The sequence below is a fragment of the Salmo trutta genome, chromosome 21 (genome assembly GCF_901001165.1).
Source record: "Salmo trutta chromosome 21, fSalTru1.1, whole genome shotgun sequence".
Classification (NCBI taxonomy): Eukaryota; Metazoa; Chordata; class Actinopteri; order Salmoniformes; family Salmonidae; genus Salmo; species Salmo trutta.
Genome location: NC_042977.1, coordinates 35322782 through 35347924, shown reverse-complemented (window position 1 = coordinate 35347924; position 25143 = coordinate 35322782). Strand labels below are relative to the sequence as shown.

The 25143-nt window shown below is 43.4% G+C and overlaps 1 protein-coding gene across 1 annotated transcript; it reads left to right on the top strand.

Moving 5' to 3' along the window:
• The first annotated feature begins 5599 nt into the window (after positions 1-5599).
• LOC115157287 (coatomer subunit alpha) lies at positions 5600-23735 on the top strand. Its single transcript, XM_029705412.1, has 28 exons — positions 5600-5793; positions 6206-6319; positions 6403-6476; positions 6607-6687; positions 6861-6937; positions 7031-7140; positions 11785-11894; positions 12134-12233; positions 16212-16430; positions 16662-16812; positions 16975-17041; positions 18729-18804; positions 18940-19022; positions 19162-19387; positions 19644-19782; positions 19971-20133; positions 20234-20380; positions 20469-20658; positions 20743-20838; positions 20982-21194; positions 21388-21477; positions 21575-21681; positions 21798-21944; positions 22028-22351; positions 22476-22586; positions 22693-22854; positions 22938-23132; positions 23299-23735. The coding sequence occupies exons 1-28, from the start codon at positions 5754-5756 to the stop codon at positions 23356-23358; spliced, it is 3672 nt and encodes a 1223-aa protein (XP_029561272.1). The 5' UTR covers positions 5600-5753; the 3' UTR covers positions 23359-23735.
• Positions 23736-25143: the final 1408 nt, after the last annotated feature.

Below are 25143 nucleotides of genomic sequence, written 5' to 3'. Positions count from 1 at the left end.
CCGATTCCACATGACTCAACTCTTTTTCACCCACTGTGAATCCACAAATGGATCGGCCAAAAGGCAAGAGTCCACTTTTTCCATAAACTTCACTCCTACTGTCACGGACTCTTGTTCATCCTGATCCTTGGTGCATACCTCGGTCTCCGATAACTTTACCGTACCTACCACCTCCGATACTTCACCCTCATTCACTTGCATTTTTCCTCTTGTCTTCAGCTCCCTCTGCTTACACTTTCTACCATCCCTCTTTGACAACCCGTCTTCCTTTTTCCACCATTTTTATCTGACTCAAGCTCACCCTCTTCTTCTTTCACTCTCTTAGACCTCTTCTCCCTCTCTTTTTCCCTCCATTCCTTCTTCGTTAGTACACATCTCCTTATGATAATACTGCCGCTCCACCCCTGACACTCATCTTGTACTTGCTTTCTCTAGGGACTCCATGTCCCCAATAACGTGAATACAACAGCGCAGCTGCTTTTTGCTTATTTGAGCTGTTCTTGCCATAATATGGATTTAGTCTTTTACCATCTAGGGCTACTGATTGGCCTCAAATGCATTAAGATGGAAAGAAATTCTACAAATGTACTTTTAACAAGGCACACCTGTTAATTGAAATGCATTCCAGGTGACTACCTCATGAAGCTGATTGAGAGAATGCCAAGAGTGTGCAAAGCTGTCATCAAGGCAAAGGGAGGCTACTTTGAAGAATATCAAATATATTTTGATTTGTTTAACACTTATTTGGTTACTACCTGATTCCATATGTGTTATTTCATAGTTTTGATGTTTTCACTATTATTGTACAATGTGGAAAATAGTAAAAATAAAGAAAATCCTTGAATGAGTAGGTGTGTCCAAACTTTTGACTGGTACTGTATATCAGGCTGATAGACTCGTGGAACAGCAGATAAGAGGAGTGTGATAGAAATAGCGGAGAACGTATAGGCTTACCATTGACATATGTCAGTAATGGCTGTGGAGAGGAGATGAAGGTAGCTTATGTATTGTCAGAGTTACTGCTGCATGTTAAAGCAAAAGGAAAATGATCAGTCCATGTAACTCTGTCGGAGCTGATAGCCTCTGCTCTCAGGACTGGTGTCGTTCAACCAATTATTTCTACCCGATTAGCTACATGTCTCTTTCCACTGTCATCATTAAATTATCAGCCTGAATATATTGTATAAATCATCTCTGTAGAATATGTAGGCCTATTAAAAAATAAACTAACAATGTTTATGAAATAAACAAACAAACAAACACAGTGCTGTCTTCCTTTTGTTTTATGTTCTGTTCAGATCTCAAGAAATATTGCTGGTTGAGAAATTGGGAACCGGTAGTTGTTGAGGTTTTTTATTTTTATTGAACCTTTATTTAACTAGGCAAGTCCGTTAAGAACACATTCTTATTTACAATGATTGCCTACTAGAAAGCAAAAGGCCTCTTGTGGGGACGTAGGCTGGGATTAAAATAAATAAAACAAATATAGGACAAAACACACATTACGACAAGAGAGACAACACTACATAAAGAGAGACCTACTCAATCACTTTTTATAGGTAATGTTTACAGGCCTCCTGGGCCGTATACAGCGTTCCTCAATGAGTTCCCTGAATTCCTATTGGACCTTGTAGTCATGGCAGATAACATTCACATTTTTGGTGACTTTAATATTCACATGGAAAAGTCCTCAGACCCACTCCAAAAGGCTTTCAGAGCCATCATCGACTCAGTGGGTTTTGTCCAACATGTCTCTGGACCTACTCACTGCAAGTCATACTCTGGACCTAGTTTTGTCCCGTAGAATAAATATTGTGAATCTTAATGTTTTTCCTCATAATCATGGACTATCGGACCACAATTTAATTACATTTGCAATCGCAACAAATAATCTGCTCAGACCCCAACCAAGGATCATCGAAAGCCATGCTATAAATTCTCAGACAACCCAAAGATTCCTAGATGCCCTTCCAGAATCCCTCCACCTACCCAAGGACGTTAGAGTACAACCATCGGTTAACCACCTAACTGAGGAACTTAATGTAACCTTTCGTAATACCCTAGATGCAGTCGCACCCCTAAAAACAAAAAACATTTGTCATAAGAAACTAGCTCCCTGGTGTACAGAAAATACCAGAGCCCTAAAGCAAGCTTCCAGAAAATTGGAAATCTTCCGATTAGCTTGGAAAGACAGTACCGTGCAGTATCGAAGAGCCCTCACTGCTGCTCAATCATCCTATATTTCCGACTTAATTGAGGAGAATAAGACCAATCCAAAATGTATTTTGATACTGTCGCAAAGCTAACTAAAAAGCAGCATTCCCCAAGAGAGGATGGCTTTCACGTCAGCAGTGATAAATTCATGAACTTCTTTGACGAAAAGATCATGATCATTATAAAGCAAATTACAGACTCCTCTTTAAATCTGCGTATTTCTCCAAAGCTCAGTTGTCCTGAGTCTGCACAACACTGTCAGGACCTAGGATCAAGGGAGACACTCAAGTTTTTTAATACTATATCTCTTGACACATTGATGAAAATAGTCATGGCCTCTAAACCTTCTAGCTGCATACTGGACCATATTCCAACTAAACTACTGAAAGATCTGCTTCCTGTGCTTGGCCTTCCTATGTAGAACATAATAAATGGCTCCCTATCCACTGGATGTTTACCAAACTCTCTAAAAGTGGAAGTAATAAAGCCTCTCTTGAAAAAGCCAAACCTTGACCCTGAAAATATAAAAAAACTATCGGCCTATATCAAATCTCCCATTCCTCTCAAAAATGTTAGAAAAAGCTGTTGCAAAAAAAGCAACTCACCACCTTCCTGAAGACAAAATATGTATACGAAATGCTTCAGTCTGGTTTTAGACCCCATCATAGCACTGAGACTTTACTCATGAAGGTGGTAAATTACCTTTTAATGGCGTCAGACCAAGGCTCTGCATCTGTCCTCATGCTCCTAGACCTTAGTGTTGCTTTTGATACCATCGATCACCACATTCTTTTGGAGAGATTGAAAACCCAAATTGGTCTACACGGACAAGTTCTGGCCTGGTTTAGGTCTTATCTGTCGGAAATATATCAGTTTGTCTCTGTGGATGGTTTGTCCTCTGACAAATAAACTGTAAATGTTGGTGTTCCTCAAGGTTCCGTTTTAGGACCACTATTGTTTTCACTATATATTTTACCTCTTGGTGATGTCATTCGGAAACATAATGTTAACTTTCACTGCTATGCGGACGATACACAGCTGTACATTTCGATGAAACATGGTGAATCCCCAAAATTGCCCTCCCTGGAAGCCTGTGTTTCAGACATAAGGAAGTGGATGGAGGCAAATGTTTTACTTTTAAACTCGAACAAAACATAGATGCTAGTTCTAGGTCCCAAGAAACTAAGAGATCTTCTGTTGGATCTGACAATTAATCTTGATGGTTGTACAGTTGTCTCAAATAAAACTGTGAAGGACCTTGGCATTACTCTGGACCCTGATCTCTCTTTTGATGAACATATCAAGGCTGTTTCAAGGACAGCTTTTTTCCATCTACGGAACATTACAAAAATCAGAAACTTTCCGTCCAAAAATGATGCAGAAAAATTCATCTATGCTTTTGTCACTTCTTGATTAGACTGCTGCAATGCTCTACTTTCTGGCTACCTGGATAAAGCACTAAATAAACTTCAGTTAGTGCTAAACATGGTTGCTAGAATCTTGACTAGAACCAAAAAATTGGATCATATTACTCCTCTCATCTCTTCAGTAGGTCCTATGATTGAATGTAGTCTGGCTCAGGAGTGTGAAGGTGAACGGAAAGGCACTGGAGCAACAAACTGCCCTTGCTGTCTCTGCCTGGCCGGTTCCCCTCTCTCCACTGGGATTCTCTGCCTCTAACCCTATTACAGGGCCTGAGTCACTGGCTTACTGGTGCTCTTCCATGCCGTCCCTAGGAGGGGTGTGTAACTTGAGTGGGTTGAGTCACTGTGGTGATCTTCCCGTCTGGGTTGGCGCCTCCCTCGGGTTCGTGCCGTGGGGGAGATCTTCGTGGGCTATACTCGAGCTTGTCTCAGGGTAGTAAGTTGGTGGTTGAAGATATCCCTCTAGTGGTGTGGGGGCAGTGCTTTGGCAAAGTGGGTGGGGTTATATCCTGCCTGGTTGGCCCTGTCCAGGGGTATAGTCGGACGGGCCACAGAGTCTCCCGACTCCTCCTGTCTCAGCCTCCAGTAATTATGCTGTGATAGTTTGTGTCGTGGGGCTAGGGTCAGTCTGTTATATCTGGAGTATTTCTCCTGTCTTATACGGTGTTCTGTGTGAATTTAAGTATGCTCCCTCTAATTCTCACTCTCTCTTTCTCTTCTCTCTGAGGACTTGAGCCCTAGGACCATGCCTCAGGATGACCTGGCCTGATGACTCCTTGCTGTCCCTAGTCCACCTGGTCGTGCTGCTGATCCAGTTTCAACTGTTCTGCCTGCGGCTATGGAACCCTGACCTGTTCACCGGACGTGCTACCTTGTCCCGGACCTGCTGTTTTCGACTTTCTCTCTCTACCGCACCTGCTATCTCTAACTCTGAATGATCGGCTATGAAAAGCCAACTGACATTTACTCCTGAGGTGCTGACCTGTTGCACCCTCTACAACCACTGTGATTATTATTTTTGAACATCTTGGCCATGTACTGTTATAATCTCCACCCGGCACAGCCAGAAGAGGACTGGCCACTCCTCAGAGCCTGGTTCCTCTCAAGGCTTCTTCCTAGGTTCCTGCCTTTATAGGGAGTTTTTCCTAGCCACCATGGTTCTACATCTGCATTGCTTGCTGTTTGGGGTTTTAGGCTGAGTTTCTATATAGCACTTTGTGACATCGGCTAATGTAAAACGGGCTTTACAAATAGATTTGACCTAAGACAACAACATAGCATGGCATCAACACATGAAAACACAGCATGGTAGCAACACAACATCACAACAACATAGTAGCAACACAACACGGCAGCAGCACAACATTGTAGCAGTACAAAACATGGTACAAACATTATTGGGCACAGACAACAGCACAAAGGCCAAGAAGGTAGAGACAACAATACATCACGCAAAGCAGCCACAATTGTCAATAAGAGTGTCCATGATTGAGTCTTTGAATGATTATATAAACGAGAATTTGGTAGAAAGGTGGATTCTACATATAATTAATTCAGTACAACTCATTAGGATTCCAGCCAGCCCCATCCATTGACTGTAGTCAAAGATGTTCTAATCTGTGGCGGTTCCATTCTATCGTCACTGTGCCGTGGAGTTGTTTGGGTCAGCTGTATCCTAATTGCTGCATTCACAACAGCTAGAAAATGGGCACTCAGAAAACTCACGATTTTCAATGCGTTCACGACAACTGGGAAGTCGAGCTCCGCCTCCGAATGGGACAATATAGTTTTCAACGGTCATTCATCTCGGAATTCCATGTCAGAAACTCGGACATCTTTCTCGAGCTCTGACTTTCCGACCTGAAAATCATTGACGTCATGATTTGACCTCGTTTTTCCCGGGTTCCCAGTTGTCTTGAAAGCACCATTAATATGAACTTTATTGTTCCCAAGCAGGAAGACATTGCACCAACACAGGTCGACGTGTCAGGAAACACTCGGGAGAAGTAAATGGGCTAAAGAAGCAGTTGGGAGACCAGTCTGCGAAAAATAAGAGTTTTATATGTTCAGCGTCAATTTGACACATTCATATATAGTTATCATTGCTTTCCTGTGATGTTGACCAAATTTGAGACGAAGTCGGCCCGTGTGAAAGGTAACGTTACGTTAGCAGCCTGTTAGCTAGCTAACGATGTTACCCATGCAAAATGTTGTCATTTTTTTGTGGTAAATTGATAAGACCAAGTTATTGATACGATTAGCAATGTCATGTCACTTTTTTTTATTTTTATATCATTCATGACTTAACGTTAGCTGCTACCAAGGAAACCTATGCTATCTCAGCTAATGTTAACTAGCTAGCCAGCTAATGTTAGCAAGGTTTACTTAACAAGTTAGCTAGCCAGTCAACACCTTCAGTTCATACCTCCGCTAGTTTTCAATGTCATTCATGTGATCTGCATGTGTATCATTGATGATGGTTTACTTGATGAAACTTTTTCCATTCATTGGTGTCTAACTTACTAATGTTAGTAAGCCAACATTCTGAAACCATTTCTATTCCATAGGGCTGAGTTTCCACCCTAAACGGCCCTGGATCCTTGCTAGTCTTCACAATGGAGTCATACAGTTGTGGGACTATCGGATGTGCACACTGATTGACAAGTTCGATGAGCATGATGGTAAGAATGTGTTTTTCACATTTCTTAACATGAAAATGTAATTGATTTCGATTATTGATGATGATTGTGATTTTATTGTGAAGGACCTGTCAGAGGAATTGATTTCCACAAGCAACAGCCTCTGTTTGTGTCTGGAGGAGATGACTACAAAATCAAGGTTAGACATTCATACACCCTCACATTCTCCCTTGTACATGTTTTAATTGCAGAGAATACATTCTAAAACGTACTGGGAAAATGTGATAATGATGTCACTGCACTATTTACTATTTATCTCCCTTTACCAGGTGTGGAACTACAAGCTGCGGCGTTGCCTCTTCACTCTTCTTGGACATCTGGACTACATCCGCACCACCTTCTTCCATCATGTGAGTCCTTATTTTTTCACTCTCAAAATGGCTAGCCTACATCCATTCTGTTGTCACTTACATGAAGACCAACCTTTTAAATGTCATGTTTATCCCATAGTTTCATGTTCTTGCATAGAATTCCATATAGGCCTAATAATGCATTCTGAAACTCATTCCTTTCCTTTCTCCAGGAGTATCCATGGATTTTGAGTGCCTCAGATGACCAGACCATCCGTATCTGGAACTGGCAGTCCAGGACCTGTGTCTGGTAAGTCAGTGCCTGAGCCAAGTGTTGGCACCTCACTGAAACACTTGTGTCTATTGTTTTTCTAATTGTAATTTCTGTGTTTCTGTCCTGCAGTGTACTGACAGGGCATAATCACTATGTGATGTGTGCTCAGTTCCACCCCTCTGAGGACCTAGTGGTGTCGGCCAGCCTGGACCAGACCGTGCGTGTGTGGGATATCTCCGGTGAGGGCGTGGGGATGGGACTCAGGGTTGTGGGTGGGCAGTGAGGTTTGGGGATGGGGCTGGGTGGTATGGAGTGGAAGGCGGAGACACGTCCTTAACCCCTCCTTCCTCTCCTCCTTGTAGAGAATTAATCTCTGGGCTTTTTGCAGAAACACCTCTCCTTAGTTGAGATGGACAGTTGAATAGAGTGAAAATGCTAGTTTTAGAATAGGGAAAACTGATGAAGAGAGCCTAGTTATGAACAGAACTAAAGACCTTTCACTGAAGATTTGTAGAAGGGGTTAAAATGAGGTAAGAAAGGTAACACTAGATGTGAGAAATATGGAGAGCGAGAATATGGGAGAGGTGTTTCTGTGCTTCTGCATGTTTTAATATTTACTTTTCTTTGGTGTTTCTTGCCTGTCTTTCTGTCACACTTCTCATTCACTTACCCATTTTAGGTATCTAATTGTTCTACCTCATTCTCAACACACACTACACGTAATCCTGTCGCCAGGCTGTTGGCCATCACAATTGCACCCTTCAAATACCCCAAGTAAACTGTATTAGCCATCAGCTCTGTGCTACCACTCACTACTAACTGCTCTCATTGATGAGAAGAGCACATACCTCACAAACGTACTAATTAAGCACTAAGGCCCCAGTGGGTGTGGTATACAACCAATATACCACAGTAAAGGGTTCTTATGCGCAACGCGGAGTGCCTGAATACAGCCGTTAGCTGTGGTATATTGGCAATATACCACATACCCCAGAGGTGCCTTAATACTATTATAAACTGGTTACCAATGTAATTAGTGCAGTAAAAATAAATGTCTTGTCATATCTGTGGTATACGGTCTGGCTGACAGCTGTGGTATACTGTATCAATCAGCATTCAGGGCTCGAACCACCCAGTTTATAATAAGTAATAAACCTGCACGATATAATGCTCAATCTGCAGCGCACAATGTCTCCATGGCACAGTCAGTAATACTGTAAGTAGCCATAACATCCCTGCTTTGGATTACTTTGACTGGTAAATGATACGCTTGTTGGTCAGGAAGCATGCACTCTTGGCATGACAGAAACCTCACAGCAGCAGTAAGATGTTTTGTTTGTAGCAGTATCTAACCCAAGCATGGACTCAAACACTACTCACCCTCCTGACATTCAACGCCCCATCAGAGCACCTCTTTACAACCCCAACCACCACCTCCACCAGCCCATCGGTCAAATCCACCTCTTCCCACTTCCGCTTGTCACCTGTCCCCATGCTCCCTCAGGAAACATCCACACCTGCACATGGGTTCCTAGTGCAGTTCTCCTTCATGAATCCTCTTCTTGATCCTGTTGGGTTATCTGTTCACCACGTGATTTCTCTGGGCTGGAGACACTGACACACACTGTTCTCTCTAGATTAAGTGTGTGTTCTGACTCGAGTCCTGGGTGTCATCTCTTTTGTGATTTGATTAATTTAGGGCTGTCCCCGACTGGAAAAAGTCTTTCGACCAGTTGTGGTATTTTTAAATATGTGTTTTTCCAAATATAGACACCCTGTGTTTTAATAAAATCAACAAAATATGCATTGAGCTTGTCTGATGCGTTAAGCTCACTGTTCGCTAAAATAAGACACAAATGTCTCGACCATCCTCGTCCCACTCATACTGGCTTTCGCAGATTCTGTCGTTACACTCCTGAAGTTGCTGGTAATAGGCAACATGAGGAGTCTGCAAACTTTTTCGTGTAGAATGCCAATTTATCTTACCATTTCTACCGATCTGTGTGCCAGTTATGGTTTTCATATGCACATTTGTCTTTGTCATGTGGTTAGTCAAAATGCTATCCAAATCTAAATGACAAACATAAAAATAACTTCTAGTGCCAACTATGGAAAAATAGCCAAAAAAGCCAACAAACATTTCATGATAAAAATATCCGGATAAAAATAAATATCCTATAAATCACATTGGCTAGCGCGGCCTGTCTGCAATGAACTTGAAACATTATGTCAACATAACTTGGGTCCAGCCTGAAACTCCTTGCAGCATTGTATATCATATTCTGGGCCAGTTGTAGGCTATTTGTGCAAGGGATAAGAAGGAATCAGGTAGGCAATTTTATGACGTTTCTACTGGATCAGAGCATGACATCTTTCCCTTTCACGCTGAGTGGTTATCAAAAGGGAGAGAGCTGGGGGGGGATCAAATACATTGAGGAATTATTGTCATTCTCAAAGCTCCACAGCTCATTAGTGGTGGTGCATTAAGCCTATCAGAAATATTATCAGATCCCCAAATGGGCACATTATACACTGAAAACAAAACATGTAAACGCAACTTTTAAAGTGTTGGTCCCATATTTCATGAACTGAAATAAAAGATCCCAGAAATGTTGCATATGCACAAAAAGCTTATTTTCTCATTGTGCACAAATTTGTTTACATCCCTGTTTGTGACCATTTCTCCTTTACCAAGATAATCCATCCACCTGACAGGTGTGGCATATCAAGAAGATGATTAAACAGCATGATCATTACACAGGTGCACCTTGTGCTGGGGACAATTAAAGGCCACGTCCATATTATGGCAAGAACAGCTCAAATAAGCGAAGAGAAACAACAGTCCATCATTACTTTTAAGACATACCACCCTGCATCCCACTGCTGGCTTGCTTCTGAAGCTAAGCAGGGTTGGTCCTGGTCAGTCCCTGGAAGTGGTGTTGGAGGGCCAGTAGGAGGCAAGCTTTCCTCTGGTCTAAAAAATATCCCAATGCCCCAGGGCATTGTGTAGGGTGCCGTCTTTCGGAAGTTAAACGGGTGTCCTGACTCTCTGAGGTCATTAAAGATCCCATTGCACTTATCGTAAGAGTAGGGGTGTTAACCCCGGTGTCCTGGCTAAATTCCCAATCTGTCCCTCATACCATCACGGCCACCTAATCATCCCCAGTTTACAATTGGCTCATTCATCCCTCCTCTCCCCTGAAACTATTCCCCAGGTCGTTGCTGTAAATGAGAATGTGTTCAGTCAACTTACCTGGTAAAATAAAGGTAAAATAAAAAATAAACATGAAGGTCAGTCAATCCAGAAAATGTCAAGAACTTTGAAAGTTTCTTCAAATGCAATTGCAAAAACCATCACACTATGATGAAACAGGCTCTCATGAGGACTGCCACAGGGAAGGAAGACCCAGAGGTAACTCTGCCTCAGAGAACAAGTTCATTAGATTTACCAGCCTCGGAAATTGCAGCCCAAATAAATGCTTCACAGAGTTCAAGTAACGCAACACAGCTCAACATCAACTGTTCAGAAGAGACTGCGGAATCAGGTCTTCATGGTTGAATTGCTACAAAGAAACCACTCATAAAGGACACCAATAATAAGAGACTTGCTAGGGCCAAGAAACACGAGCAATGGACATTAGACCGGTGGAAATCTGTCCTTTGGTCTGATGAGGCCAAGTTTGGGATTTTTGGTTACAGTCTTTGTGAGACGCAGAGTAGGTGAACGGATGCTCTCTGCATGTGTGGTTCCCACCTTGAAGCATGGAGGTGGGGGTGCTTCATTTAGAATTCAAGGCACACTTAACCAGCATGGCTACCACAGCATTCTGCAGCAATACTCAGTCCCACTAAGCGCAAGCCAGGTGGGATGATCATTTGTTTTTCAACAGGACATTGACCCAAAACACACCTCCAGGCTATGTAAGGGCTATTTGACCAAGAAGGAGTGATGTCGTGCTGCATCAGATGACCTGGCCTCCACAATCACCTGACCTCAACCCTATTGAGATGGTTTGGGATGAGTTGGACCACAGAGTGAAGGAAAAGCAGCCAACAAGTGCTCAGCATATGTGGGAACTCCTTCAAGACTGTTGGAAAATAATTCCAGGTGAAGTGGGTTGAGAGAATGCCAAGAGTGTGCAAAGCTGTGGCTACTTTGAAGAATCTCAAATATAAAATATGTTTTGTTTAACACTTTTGGTTACTACATGATTCCATGTGTTTTTTTTTATAGTTTGGATGTCTTCGCTATTATTCTACAATATAGTAAAAATTAAATAAAAACCCTTGAATGAATATGTGCCAAACTTTTGACTGGTACTGTATTAATGGGGGAATTGACAGACAGTAGCAATCAATTCACACTATGAAGTTATGAAAAAATGTACGTGGCTCCGCAATGGCTTATTCGCGATGGATTAGTCTACCGCTCAACTTTACAGCCTACCGGTCAACCAACAGCCTATCGACCAGTCGAATAATTTGGGTCAGCCCTAGATTAACTGTAATCCAATGACAGGAGAACTGTGATGCTCTTTGTGTTAATCAACAATCAACTCAATGACTGTTTGATGTGCTGAATATGGTGATAGTGTTCCTCCTGTACTCGAGTTAGGACCACACCGAGAACACTGGTTGTGTCCCTGCTATTCAGCGTGTGTGTGTTTGTGTGTGTGTGTGTGTGTGTTTTCGGTAATTCAACAGCTACGTTTGTGTGTTAGTATGATCAGAGTTCCCTATCTTTGCCTCTTGTTGATGGTATCTATTTTAGAGTGTATTAACGTATCATGTTCTGTCTTCTTTCTCCCTGATCTGTATCTGGGTGCCCCTGTGTAACACATATGGATTCCCCTTGTCCGTGGTGCTTTGCATGTTGGTTCCAGGTCTGAGGAAGAAGAACCTCTCTCCCGGTGCCGTGGAAACTGATGTGCGAGGCATCTCTGGTGTTGATCTGTTCGGAGCATCCGATGCCGTTGTCAAACACGTGCTCGAGGTAAGAGTCTGTTTTGAGTCTCTCTGTAAGACATTGATGTCTATTGATGGTACTTTAGTTGTGCTTCAGAACTGCTATAGGCAAAGATCTATATAAGGAGAGTGTTGTGAGCATTGAGCAGATCACTGAAATGAATAGTAATGTTATTGGTATGCCCAGGAGTTTGTGCTTATTAAGAACAAGTCTGGGCCACATGAGGGCCAGTTGTGAGCCATGTGAGTTTCCCTCTCTCCCTGCAGGGTCACGATCGTGGGGTCAACTGGGCCGCCTTCCATCCCACCATGCCCCTCATCGTCTCAGGGGCTGACGACCGGCAGGTCAAGATCTGGAGGATGAACGGTAAGTAGAATGGGTCATACCATGAAATTAGGCCCTTTTGCGTCCCTTTGATATTTCAGGTAGGAATTGTGCACCAATATTGAATTTTAAAAGCCTGATATATTAAATGTAGTGCTCTTTACTATTGACCACATGGAAAATTCAAATCTTGCAATTCAATACATAATTTTTTTAATATGAATAAAGACTCGCTAAACTGCCAAAATTCTGTATTTTGACATGTCCCTCTGTGCACCCTCTATGACATAGGAACATTTTAACCACTTAATTAAACCTCTTTGGGCTAGCATCCCACCTCGACAACATCCGGTGAAATTGCACAGTGCGAAATAAAAAATACAAAAATCGTAATATTAAACATTCACGAAAATACAAGTGTTTTACATCGTTTTAAAAGCTTAACTTCTTGTTAATCCAACCGCGTTGTCAGATTTAAAAAATGCTTTACAGCGAAAGCATACCATGCGATTATCTAAGGACAGCTCCCCACATACACCAGCATTAAAAACATTTTTCAAACCAGCAGAGGCATCACAAAAATCAGAAATGGTGATAAAATAAATCACTTAGAAATGCTATTACTTCAATTTCTCAAACATATGCCTATTTTACACCATTTTAAAGACAAGACTCTCGTTAATCTAACCACACTGTCCGATTTCAAAAAGGCTTTACAACGAAAGCAAAACATTAGATTATGTCAGCAGAGTACCCAGCCAGAAATAATCAGACACCCATTTTTCAAGCTAGCATATAATGTCACAAAAACCAAAACCACAGCTAAATGCAGCACTAACCTTTGATGATCTTCATCAGATGACACACCTAGGACATTATGTTACACAATACATGCATGTTTTGTTCAATCAAGTTCATATTTATATCAAAAAACATATTTTTACATTAGCATGTGACTAGCATTCCCACCGAACACTTCCGGTGAATTTACTAAATTACTCACGATAAACGTTCACAAAAAACATAACAATTATTTTAAGAATTATAGATACAGAACTCCTTTATGCAATCGCTATGTCCGATTTTAAAATAGCTTTTCGGCGAAAGCACATTTTGCAATATTCTGAGTAGATTGCCCGGCATCACGGGCTAGCTATTTTGACACCCACCAAGTGTGTCACTCACCAAACTAAGATTTACTATAAGAAAAATTGGATTACCTTTGCTGTTCTTCATCAGAATGCACTCCCAGGACTTCTACTTCAATAACAAATGTAGGTTTGGTTCAAAATAATCCATAGTTATATCCAAATAGTGGCGTTTTGTTCGTGCGTTCAAGACACTATCCGAAGGGTAAAGAAAAGTGACGCACCCGACTCGTTTCGTGACAAAAAAATTCAAAATATTCCATTACCGTACTTCGAAGCATGTCAAACGCTGTTTAAAATCAATTTTTATGCGATTTTTCTCGTAAAAAAAGCGATAATATTCCGACCGGGAAACCCTGTTTTAGTTCAAAGACGAAAAAATAAAAACATGGTGTCGCCTCGTGCACGCGCCTCAGTCTCATTGTTCTCAGATCGACCACTATCCAAATGCGCTAATGTTTTTCAGCCATGGCCTGCAAAGCTACCATTCATCGTTCTGGCGCCTTCTGAGAGCCTATGGGAGCGTTAGAAAATGTCACGTTATGCCAGAGATCCCCTGTTTTGGTTAGAGATGATCAAGAAAGTCAGAGAGAGCGCTTCCTGTTTGGAATTTTCTCAGGTTTTGGCCTGCCAAATGAGTTCTGTTATACTCACAGACAGCATTCAAACAGTTTTAGAAACTTTAGGGTGTTTTCTATCCAAATCGAACAATTATATGCATATTCTAGTTACTGGGCAGGAGTAGTAACCAGATTAAATCGGGTACGTTTTTTATCCGGCCGTGCAAATACTGCCCCCTATCCCCAACAGGTTAAATACCGGAGATAAATAACGAAGTGCGTGCCCTCATTCACGTGCGCCATAAAACTAGAGTCCTAATGAGAGACACCTTGAAAAACTACAACTACTTGCTCATTTTTCAAAAAACAAGCCTGAAACCCTTTCTAGAGACTGTTGACATCTAGTGAAAGCCGTAGGAACTGCAATCTGGGAGATATTTATTTGTATATCCCCATATACAAGTATTGAAATGGCCTGTGATCTCAAAAAAAAAACAATCTGGATGGATTTTTCTTGGGTTTTCACCTGCCATATCAGTTCTGTTATACCCGCATACATTATTTTAACAGTTTTAGAAACTTCAGAGTGTTTTCTATCCAATGCTACCAATTATATGCATATCCGAGCTTCTGGGCCTGAGTAACAGGCAGTTTACTTTGGGCACGACATTCATCCGAATTTCCAAATACTGCCCCCAAGCCCTGAAGTTTTAACCCCAACATTTTTTCACCATCATTAACACCGTATCCATCCACAGTTTTTATGTGAGTAAAGTCATACCGTATAAAAAAACGAATCACGTCAGCTGCGATGGAAACAGGAAGTTTCTGTACAATATTTTTTTTTTATGCTGACAGAATTTGTTCGTTAGACATGGTGGGATCTTTTTGTGTCTGTAAAATGAATTATGCGAGAAAGGCGGTGGAAATATTGATACTAATCATCATACCGAAGAAAACTTGGAGTCACGATAATAAGGTGTGTGTGTGGTCCTCCCACTACGACTCGGGAAACCATTCAGTTCAGGCTTTGGTTCAGGAAACCGTTCAGGCTTTGGTTCAGGAAATCATTCAGTTCAGGCTTTGGTTCAGGAAACCATTCAGGCTTCAAATTAAATAAGTAATGGTGAAAGTGCACAGTAATGTTGATGTTCCTTTCCAAAAAATATCTCGGGTCTTATTCTGGTGACATGATGATTGATGTTTGGTAAATATTCTCACGCTTATACATAATAATCTCATGTTGACTATCCTACCCGCACCGTATCTGCGAGCTGTTGGCTAGTGCGCACGTGCGAAGGCTAGAGCAGTCATATTTGCGATTTAACGCAACAGTTTAAAATGCGATGGAAACATTGAACTTTAGAATTTTATTTGGTACTTGAAAACTTAAGCGGAAAAAATACGTTTTGTGTGCACCTCTTCATCACGCACCTATTTTTATCCGCATGAAGTCAGTTTGGTGAAAACACTACAACATTTCTTTATGCGGATTCTAGAATATTCGCATGAAACTGTCGCTAATTGAATGGAAACCTAGCTACTGTAAATACCAGAGTTATTTTGTTGCTTTGACAGTCATTTCATGCGAATTCATGCGAATTATTTATTTCATGGGATTCATTTTAAGGTAAAACGAGGTACAGGTTGTCTTTTTAAGGTCAACCCTGTTACATAACCTGAACTCTTGTTATAATAAGGTGAAACTATTCCTTTTTTAACAATAAAAAGAAACATTATACAGTATGATTTGACTATTAGATGTTCAATCAGGTGAGCTGATTCTACTCTTTTTGGACATTTTCTGTTTTGTGGTGGATTACTTGAGTGGGTCGAGCATAACACATAACCCTGTTACCCATAGATGGGCTAGAAATGTTTTAACAATTTCTTCTTTTTTTGTGACGCTTTCATTGAATTGTCCCTCGCTGTTGCACACAAGAAGTGTCCATTCACCCTGTTACTTTATTTGGCACTTAATAGGCACTTGCTATCGTCATTTTTATTATTTAACCTCTTGAGATGGGAAGACATGTTTTTTATTAAGTTGAACATGTGCTCTTTATGACAGAAGGGTAGGGTTATTTATTTTTTACACTGTCCAAAAAGGTACTCATTTCTTGGAACAACCCAGATAATGAAAAGTCTTGACTATGTACGTTTATGAACTGCAGATAAATGTTTTAAATAAAGGTACAGTGCTATTTAAAGAACATGCTTGGTTGCTGATTAGATTATTATTTTTTAAGAAATTCTCCTTAAGATCCTAGCAATTTTTTTACTTGATTGTCTTACTTTCTCCCCTTCCCCAGAGTCCAAGGCGTGGGAACTGGACACCTGCAGGGGCCACTACAACAATGTGTCCTGTGCTGTCTTCCACCCCCGCCAGGAGCTCATCCTCTCCAACTCTGAGGACAAGAGTATCCGTGTGTGGGACATGTCCAAAAGGACCGGTGTCCAGACCTTCCGCAGGGACCACGACCGTTTCTGGGTGCTGGGGGCTCACCCCAACCTCAATCTATTTGCTGCTGGTGAGTGACTTACACATAATGATAACATTATGGTGCTTTTTAATGTGCTCAAAGTAGATTACATTGTAAGGCGGTTGGAGCTCATAGTCTTGAATCTTGACCCACCTCATATGCAGATAGATAAACGCACTGAATATTGCTGCACTTCATTTCACTGTCTTTCAGTGACCGTGTGTTGGAGGCATTTGTTAATTAGAAGTGGAGTGTGTAACCAGGCTGTTTGTCCTCCAGGTCATGACAGTGGTATGCTGGTGTTTAAGCTGGAGCGTGAGCGTCCGGCCTATGCTGTGTACGGCAACATGCTCTACTATGTCAAGGACCGCTTCCTGCGCCAGCTCGACTTCAACAGCAGCAAGGACACCGCTGTCATGCAGCTGCGCAGGTGTGTGTGCATATGCATGCTCATATAATACTGCAAAGTCTTTATTGTCCTGAAACTGAGTTCTGAAGGATGAGTGACTGCTTGCCATTTTGTAAAAGAATGCAAGAGGTCAGCTGGTTTTGTCATTATGTGGAATCTAACCACGTTCTGTTTTTCTACTAGTGGGTCAAAGTTCCCAGTGTTCAGCATGTCTTACAACCCTGCAGAGAATGCTGTCCTGCTCTGCACTGTGAGTCTCGCTCTTAAAAAGAAGTGCATACACATAATAGGTTATACAGTACAGTCGTGGCCAAAAGTTTTGAATGACACAAATATTAATTTTCACAAAGTCTGCTGCCTCAGTTTGTATGATGTACATTTGCATATACTCCAGAATGTTATGAAGAGTGATCAGATGAATTGCAATTAATTGCAAAGTCCCTCTGCCATGCAAATGAACTGAATCCCCAAAAAACATTTCCACTACATTTCAGCCCTGCCACAAAAGGACCAGCTGACATCATGTCAGTGATTCTCTCGTTAACACAAGTGTGAGTGTTGACAAGGACAAGGCTGGAGATCACTCTGTCATGCTGATTGAGTTCGAATAACAGACTAGAAGCTTAAAAAGGAGGGTAGTGCTTGGAATCATTGTTCTTCCTCTGTCAAACATGGTTACCTGCAAGGAAACATGTGCCGTCATCATTGCTTTGCACAAAAAGGGCTTCACAGGCAAGGATATTGCTGCCAGTAAGATTGCACCTAAATCAACCATTTATCGGATCATCAAGAACTTCAAGGAGAGCGGTTCAATTGTTGTGAAGAAGACTTCAGGGCGCCCAAGAAAGTCCAGCAAGCGCCATGACCTTATCCTAAAGTTGATTCAGCTGCAGGATCAGGGCACCACCAGTACAGAGCTTGCTCAGGAATGGCAGCAGGCAGGTGTGAGTGCATCTGCACGCACAATGAGGCGAAGACTTTTGGAGGATGGCCTGGTGTCAAGAAGGGCAGCAAAGAAGCCACTTCTCTCCAGGAAAAACATCAGGGACAGACTGATATTCTGCAAAAGGTACAGGGATTGGACTGCTGAGGACTGGGGTAAAGTCATTTTCTCTGAATCCCCTTTCCGATTGTTTGGGGCATCCGGAAAAAAGCTTGTCCGGAGAAGACAAGGTGAGCGCTACCATCAGTCTGGTGTCATGCCAACAGTAAAGCATCCTGAGACCATTCATGTGTGGTGTTGCTTCTCAGCCAAGGGAGTGGGCTCACTCACAATTTTGCCTAAGAACACAGCCATGAATAAAGAATGGTACCAACACATCCTCTGAGAGCAACTTCTCCCAACCATCCAGGAACAATTTTGTGACGAACAATGCCTTTTCCAGCATGATGGAGCACCTTGCCATAAGGCAAAAGTGATAACTAAGTGGCTCGGGGAACAAAACATTGATATTTTGGGTCCATAGCCAGGAAACTCCCCAGACCTTAATCCCATTGAGAACTTGTGGTCAATCCTCAAGAGGCGGGTAGACAAACAAAAACCCACAAATTCTGACAAACTCCACGCATTGATTATGCAAGAATGGGCTTCCATCAGTCAGGATGTGGCCCAGAAGTTAATTGACAGCATGCCAGGGCGGATTACAGAGGTCTTGAAAAAGAAGGGTCAACACTGCAAATATTGACACTCTGCATCAACTTCATGTAATTGTCAATAAAAGCCTTTGACACTTATGAAATGCTTGTAATTATACTTCAGTATTCCATAGTAACATCTGCCAAAAATATCTAAAGACACTGAAGCAGCAAACTTTGTGGAAATTAATATTTGTGTCATTCTCAAAACTTTTGGCCACGACCTGTACACACACACACTCAATTTAGACACGGTTTCTTTAGTTGTTGAAAATGTAATGCCGTGTCTCTTGCTCTTGCAGAGGGCAACCAACCTGGAGAACAGCACCTATGACCTGTATGCCATTCCCAAAGAGAGCGACTCTCAGAACCCAGATGGTAAAGCTGCACCGTTATTCTCTCGTATAGTGAGACAGCATCTTTGAAGTGTTAATGTAATTCCAGTTTCATATCCTGTTTTTTAGATTATGAAAACCCACTAAACCCATGTTCATTCTTTCTCCACCTCCTCAGCTCCTGAGGGGAAGAGGTCCTCTGGTCTGACCGCAGTCTGGGTCGCAAGGAACAGGTTTGCTGTTCTGGACCGCATGCATTCTGTAAGTGTGTGTGCACATTATTAAATTGTATTTGTAATTTCTGGGCCAATGGCTGTAGTTATTCTAAATATGGGTATGGTACATTTGAGTGGTCAGAGGATGACTATAATAATGATGGTGAACCCTGCTCTCCCTCCAGCTGCTGATCAAGAACCTGAAGAATGAGATTGTGAAGAAGGTGCAGGTGCCCAGCTGTGAGGAGATCTTTTACGCCGGGACAGGCTCCTTGCTGCTGCGTGACGCAGATGGGGTCACCCTCTTCGACGTGCAGCAGAAGCGCTCGCTGGCCACCGTGAAAATTGCCAAGGTCAAGTATGTGGTGTGGAGTGCTGATACCAGCCACGTGGCCCTGCTGGCTAAACACGGTACGTACTGTACACACTCTAAACACACTCAGATCTATATCAGGATTACACTCTTCTGTCCTCTACTTTCTCTACAGCTTGGCTGTCAAGGTTTTGGGCCCTCTTGCTGTTTTTAAACTTATCACGATTCACTCTCTATAGCTGTTGTCAACAATGTATCCTATATTTACACCCTTTTTAGCTTTTCCCTCGCTCTCTAGTACCCCAGATTTACCTGCTATTAAATCTGTTGATAAATCTCTGCTTTCCTCTGCAGCCATTATGATCTGCAACAGGAAGCTGGAGAGTCTGTGCAACATCCATGAGAACATCCGTGTGAAGAGTGGAGCCTGGGACGAGAGTGGTGTTTTCATTTACACCACATCTAACCACATCAAATACGCCCTCACCTCAGGGTAATGCACAAGACGCCACTAACGCACACTTTATTCAGAGTATATTCGAAGTACAGTATATTGATTCATTCCCTTCCTAGTCCTTTGTGAACATACTGGATTATGAAAGCTGTTTACTCCTTCAGTGATGCGTTTCAGAGACGAGAGGAGTTCCAACTTTTCTAATCACACTCTACTCTTGTCTGTAGTGATCATGGTATCATCCGGACTCTGGACCTGCCCATCTACGTGACCCGGGTCAGAGGCAACAGCGTCTACTGTCTTGACCGTGAGTGCAGGCCCCGTGTGCTGACCATCGACCCCACGGAGTACCGCTTCAAACTGGCCCTGGTCAACCGCAAATATGAAGAGGTGAGAACGATGCAATTCAGTGCTCCTATCTCTGAGTTAACATGGTCATCTCTTTTTCTTTTAGACTGACTTTGTGACCCCTGACCTTTGTCTCCTCCAGGTTCTGCACATGGTGCGTAACGCCAAGCTGGTTGGCCAGTCCATCATCTCCTACCTGCAGAAGAAGGGTTACCCTGAGGTAGCCCTGCACTTTGTCAAGGATGAGAAGACCCGCTTCAGTTTGGCTCTGGAGTGTGGCAACATTGAAGTGAGTTTGAGACCCCATGTTTCATTAGGAATCTCTTGAGATCATCTGTGAAACACTGTGTGATGTAATTTTTCCTTTGTGTCTGTAGGTGGCGCTGGAGGCTGCCAAGGCTCTGGATGAGAGGGGCTGCTGGGAGCGGCTGGGCGAGGCTGCGCTGCTGCAGGGTCACCACCAGGTTGTGGAGATGTGCTATCAGAGGACCAAGAACTTCGACAAGCTCACCTTCCTCTACCTCATCACTGGTAACCTTGCCAAGCTCCGCAAGATGATGAAGATCGGTAAGAGATTATTATTTTTTTGTCTTTTGTTTGACTGACGGTGTGTTTCTGAGTTGTATGACTGACGTCTGTGTGGTGTTGCAGCTGAGATCAGGAAGGACATGAGTGGACACTACCAGGGTGCTCTGTATCTGGGGGACGTCAGCGAGAGAGTTCGCATCCTGAAGAACTGCGGCCAGAGTGAGTCCCCCTTAATTCACACACACCTCAATCGCTCTCCCACTCCCTCGACATTTCTGACACAAGACTCTTGTTTCTGGTGCTTTTGGTCTAAATTGCTTGTCTGTAACTCTGATCTCTCTGTGGCTGTCTTCCAAATGTAGAGTCACTGGCATATCTGACTGCTGCTACCCACGGGATGGACGAAGAGGCAGAAGCCCTGAAAGAGACATTTGACCTGGAGAAGGAGACTGTCCCTGAGGTGGACCTCAATGCCCAGCTGCTGCAGCCACCACCTCCTATCAACCCCCTGGATACCAACTGGCCCCTGCTTACTGTGTCCAAGGGCTTCTTCGAGGGAGCCATTGCAGCCAAAGGTGAGTGAGTCCCCAGCCCTGACACTCCATGCACTCATTTGAGTTTAGATGTAATGTTGTAATGGTGATGTAATGTGCCATGTCAGCATGGCGTGTATTGAGTTGAAAATGTTTTTACGTGTATGTTGGAGTGGAAAGTGCTCAGAATATTTGTTGCGTAGAGATGTTTAATCTGTTTTTGTGTGTGATTCAGGGAAGGCTGGTCAGATGGCTGCAGACATGGATGTTGATACCCCAGGAGGAGAGGGCTGGGGAGAGGACGCAGAGCTTCAGCTGGATGAGGGTGAGTCAGTCAGTCAAAGTAGAGACATCTGATGGACCCTGCCTGTTACCCCATCTCTTCCTATGTTCATCTCATTTCTCTGCTCTGTTTCCATCAGATGGCTTCATGGATGCCCAGGATGCATTAGGAGAGGAAGGAGGTGCAGCGAAGGAGGAAGGTGGAGGTTGGGAGGTGGAGGAAGATCTGGACCTTCCTCCAGAGCTGGTGAGATGATTATCTTCTTTGACATCAGTTCTGTCTTGACAATTTGGCTTAAGGAATGCAAATCGTAGCAGGAATGATGACGTCAGTTTGAGAACGTTTATTTTCTCTACCACTAGGAGTTGTCAGCTGGCGCTGGAGGAGGGGCTGAAGATGGTTTCTTTGTCCCACCCACTAAGGGCATGAGCCCCACCCAGCTGTGGTGCAACAACTCCCAGCTCCCTGTGGACCACGTTCTGGCTGGCTCATTTGAGACCGCCATGAGGGTAAGCTCACACACACACACACACACACACTTTATACAGGTTTATACTTTGTACTAAAGTCTCTCTCTTCCTCTACTTTTCAGTTGCTCCATGACCAGGTTGGGGTGGTGCAGTTTGGGCCCTATAAGCAGCTGTTCATGCAGACTCTGTCCCGCGGGCGGACCTGCTACCTGGGCCTGCCTTCTCTACCCTGCCTGCGTGGTAACCCCCAGAGGAACTGGAAAGAGTGTGGGACCAAGCAAGGGCTGCCTGCCGTGGGTCTTCGTCTTTCTGACCTCATCGCCCGCCTGCAGCAGTGCTACCAGCTCACCACTGCCGGCCGCTTCGAGGAGGCCGTTGAACGCTTCCGCGCCATCCTGCTGTCTGTGCCACTCCTGGTGGTCGACAACAAGCAGGAGATCGCAGAGGTATGCAGACTTGTTTTAGAGTAAAATGATTTTATTGTGGTCAATGTTATTTACTGCGGTTAATCAAGTGTGGGCCGGATGGTAGTTGGTGGTGGTTACCTGATGAGGTTACTGTCTCTCTTAGGCTCAGCAGCTGATCACAATCTGCAGAGAATACATTGTTGGCCTCACCATGGAAACAGAAAGGAAGAAGTTGCCTAAAGACACATTGGACCAGCAGAAGAGGCTGTGTGAGGTATTGTCATTGTTTCTCTACTTCCCATCTCAACCGTTAAGTCCATAATCATAAGAGTTTACTACCCAGTAGTCTTTTAATTATTGTATTTGATTGTTATTTTCAGATGGCAGCTTACTTCACCCACTGCAGTCTCCAGCCAGTCCACATGGTCCTGGTCTTACGTACGGCACTAAATCTGTTCTTCAAACTGAAGAACTTCAAGACAGCTGCCAGTTTTGCCCGTCGCCTGCTTGAACTAGGGCCCAAACCAGAGGTGGCACAGCAGGTAACAATCTAACTTGTTTGTCTGTATGTAAATGTAATTATTTCCATATTGTACCTTTTACCCTCTCTATCGCTGTCTTTTAGACACGCAAGATCTTGGCAGCATGCGAGAAGACACTGACAGATGCTCACCAGCTGAACTACGACCCCCACAATCCATTTGACCTGTGCGCTGCCTCCTACACGCCCCTATACCGTGGACGCCCCGTGGAGAAGTGCCCTCTGTCTGGGGCCTGCTACTGCCCCCCCTACAAAGGCCAGGTCTGCAGGGTCACACAGGTCAGTCAAGAGAACTTCTGTACTGTGTTATGTACACAAAGCCCCTCCTATTTAGAAGTGTCCCGCTTTTATGTAAATGTTGTATTGATTGCTTTGTCAGTCTTAAAACAGAGTTTAGACATCGCCTTCCCAGTGATATCTCTGACCCTTTAACCTTATTTCCAAGGTGACGGAGATCGGAAAAGATGTGATTGGTCTGCGTGTCAGCCCCCTGCAGTTCCGTTAGAGGACACGAAGAGGACCAGGGAAGAACGGCGTTGATCCGTTCAGAGAAACACATCCACACTTTATTCTATATATACAGTTTTTCTCACTAGGGTTGGAGAGAACAAAACATGCTTGATAGGATGACGTGATTTATTGGTGAGAGAATTCTTGATATTAAGCATTTACATTTTTCAGACTGTCTGCTTCACTTTTCCTGTAATGCTGTACTTGTGAGTGCCATGTCATCTCTGCTCCAACGATTGAGAATTGTGGTTTTATTAGAACCCTACTAGCCATCCCTGTTGGTCTCTTTCTGACTTGTATACACCATCAAATGTAAATCACTGCTTTGTGTAACTCGTTAAATAAAATTGTGTGCACCATTCTTTAATTCCACATGTATCATTCTAGCTTGTTTTAAGTCCTAGTTTTCAAAGTTGACACCCCAAAGATTTGACAGCTCTGGATCAGTCATGTCCTGCAAATGTTGCAAGTACAGCGCGAAAGGGCCAAGTTGGTACAAATAAAAGTTGTCCTTGATCTGAGATAAATTAAATGTTATTCCATTTTTTTCCCAGAGTACAGGTTTAATCATTAACTCTACTCATGTAGGAATAAATGCCATTGTAACATTTTGACAAACCATCTTGCAGTTTGCTTTTGAACACGGAAGTTTGTTCTAAATTTCCTTCAAAACAAACTTCCTTTAGATTTTCTAAAGTGCCTGTCCTATATCTGAGATGTCAAAGATCAGGGAACTTTTAACATGTATTTAGCCCCTTAGTTTAGTGCCTATCTCCATGTACTTCCATTCAGGAGACACGTGTGTGTGTGTGTGTCCTAGAGCAAAACAGAATGAAGGTTGTGAGCTATATGGATCACTCCAAGATATTGGTATCACTCCGCGGTGGAGGGATACATCTGAGGTGAGGATTTACAGATTCACTCTCGTGTACACCTGTGTCACGGCTGGGGTCTGCCCCTATATATAGACCCCATGTCCGCGACACGTTCTCTACATAATTTGAGGCGCCTCTAGCACCGTAGATGATTGGAGTGATCCATATAGCTCACATAACCGAGGTTTCACTATATTGGATCACTCCAATATAATCAGGATACCCGTACCAGATTTAGTCGGTACTAGAGGGACCTGGCCCGCCAGAGGCGGTTAATGTGGAAGGGAGGTCCCGGTACAGTCCCCGGAAGGGGAGGCAATGCCCAGTACCGCTGAACTAACTGCAGAGGGAGGTGCCACATTACCCAATAGTACCTAGCAAAAGGTGCAAGAGGAAGCCCAGCTGGCTGTAGCACAGATATCAGTGAGGGGCACTCCTCTCAATAGAGCCCAGGACACAGCCACACCTCATTGAATGTGCCACCACAGATCCCAGCACTGGCCTGCCAGCCAAGCGGTATGCTATCATAATCGTGTCCACGATCCAGTGAGAGGCTCTGCTTGATAGAGTCCTGGGGGCTGGGCTCTCACCATAGACAAAATGCTGGTCTGTTGTTCTCACTGACCGTGTCTGCTCCACATAGGCAGCCAGTGCCCACACAGGGCACAGCATGACGGAGGGAGGCCCAGACTCCCCCGCCACTGCCGGGGTGGGTCGTAAGCAGACAGGATAAAAGGGATGTTCACATGCCTGTCTGACAGAACCTTCGGGAGGAATGAAGGGTTGGGGCGGAGAGATGTACTCCTCCCCCGGGGTCCATCCTGTAGCACTCAGAACTTACCGAAAAAGCACGGAGCTCACCCACCCCTCTTCATGGAAGTAATGCTACCAAGAAAACCACCTTC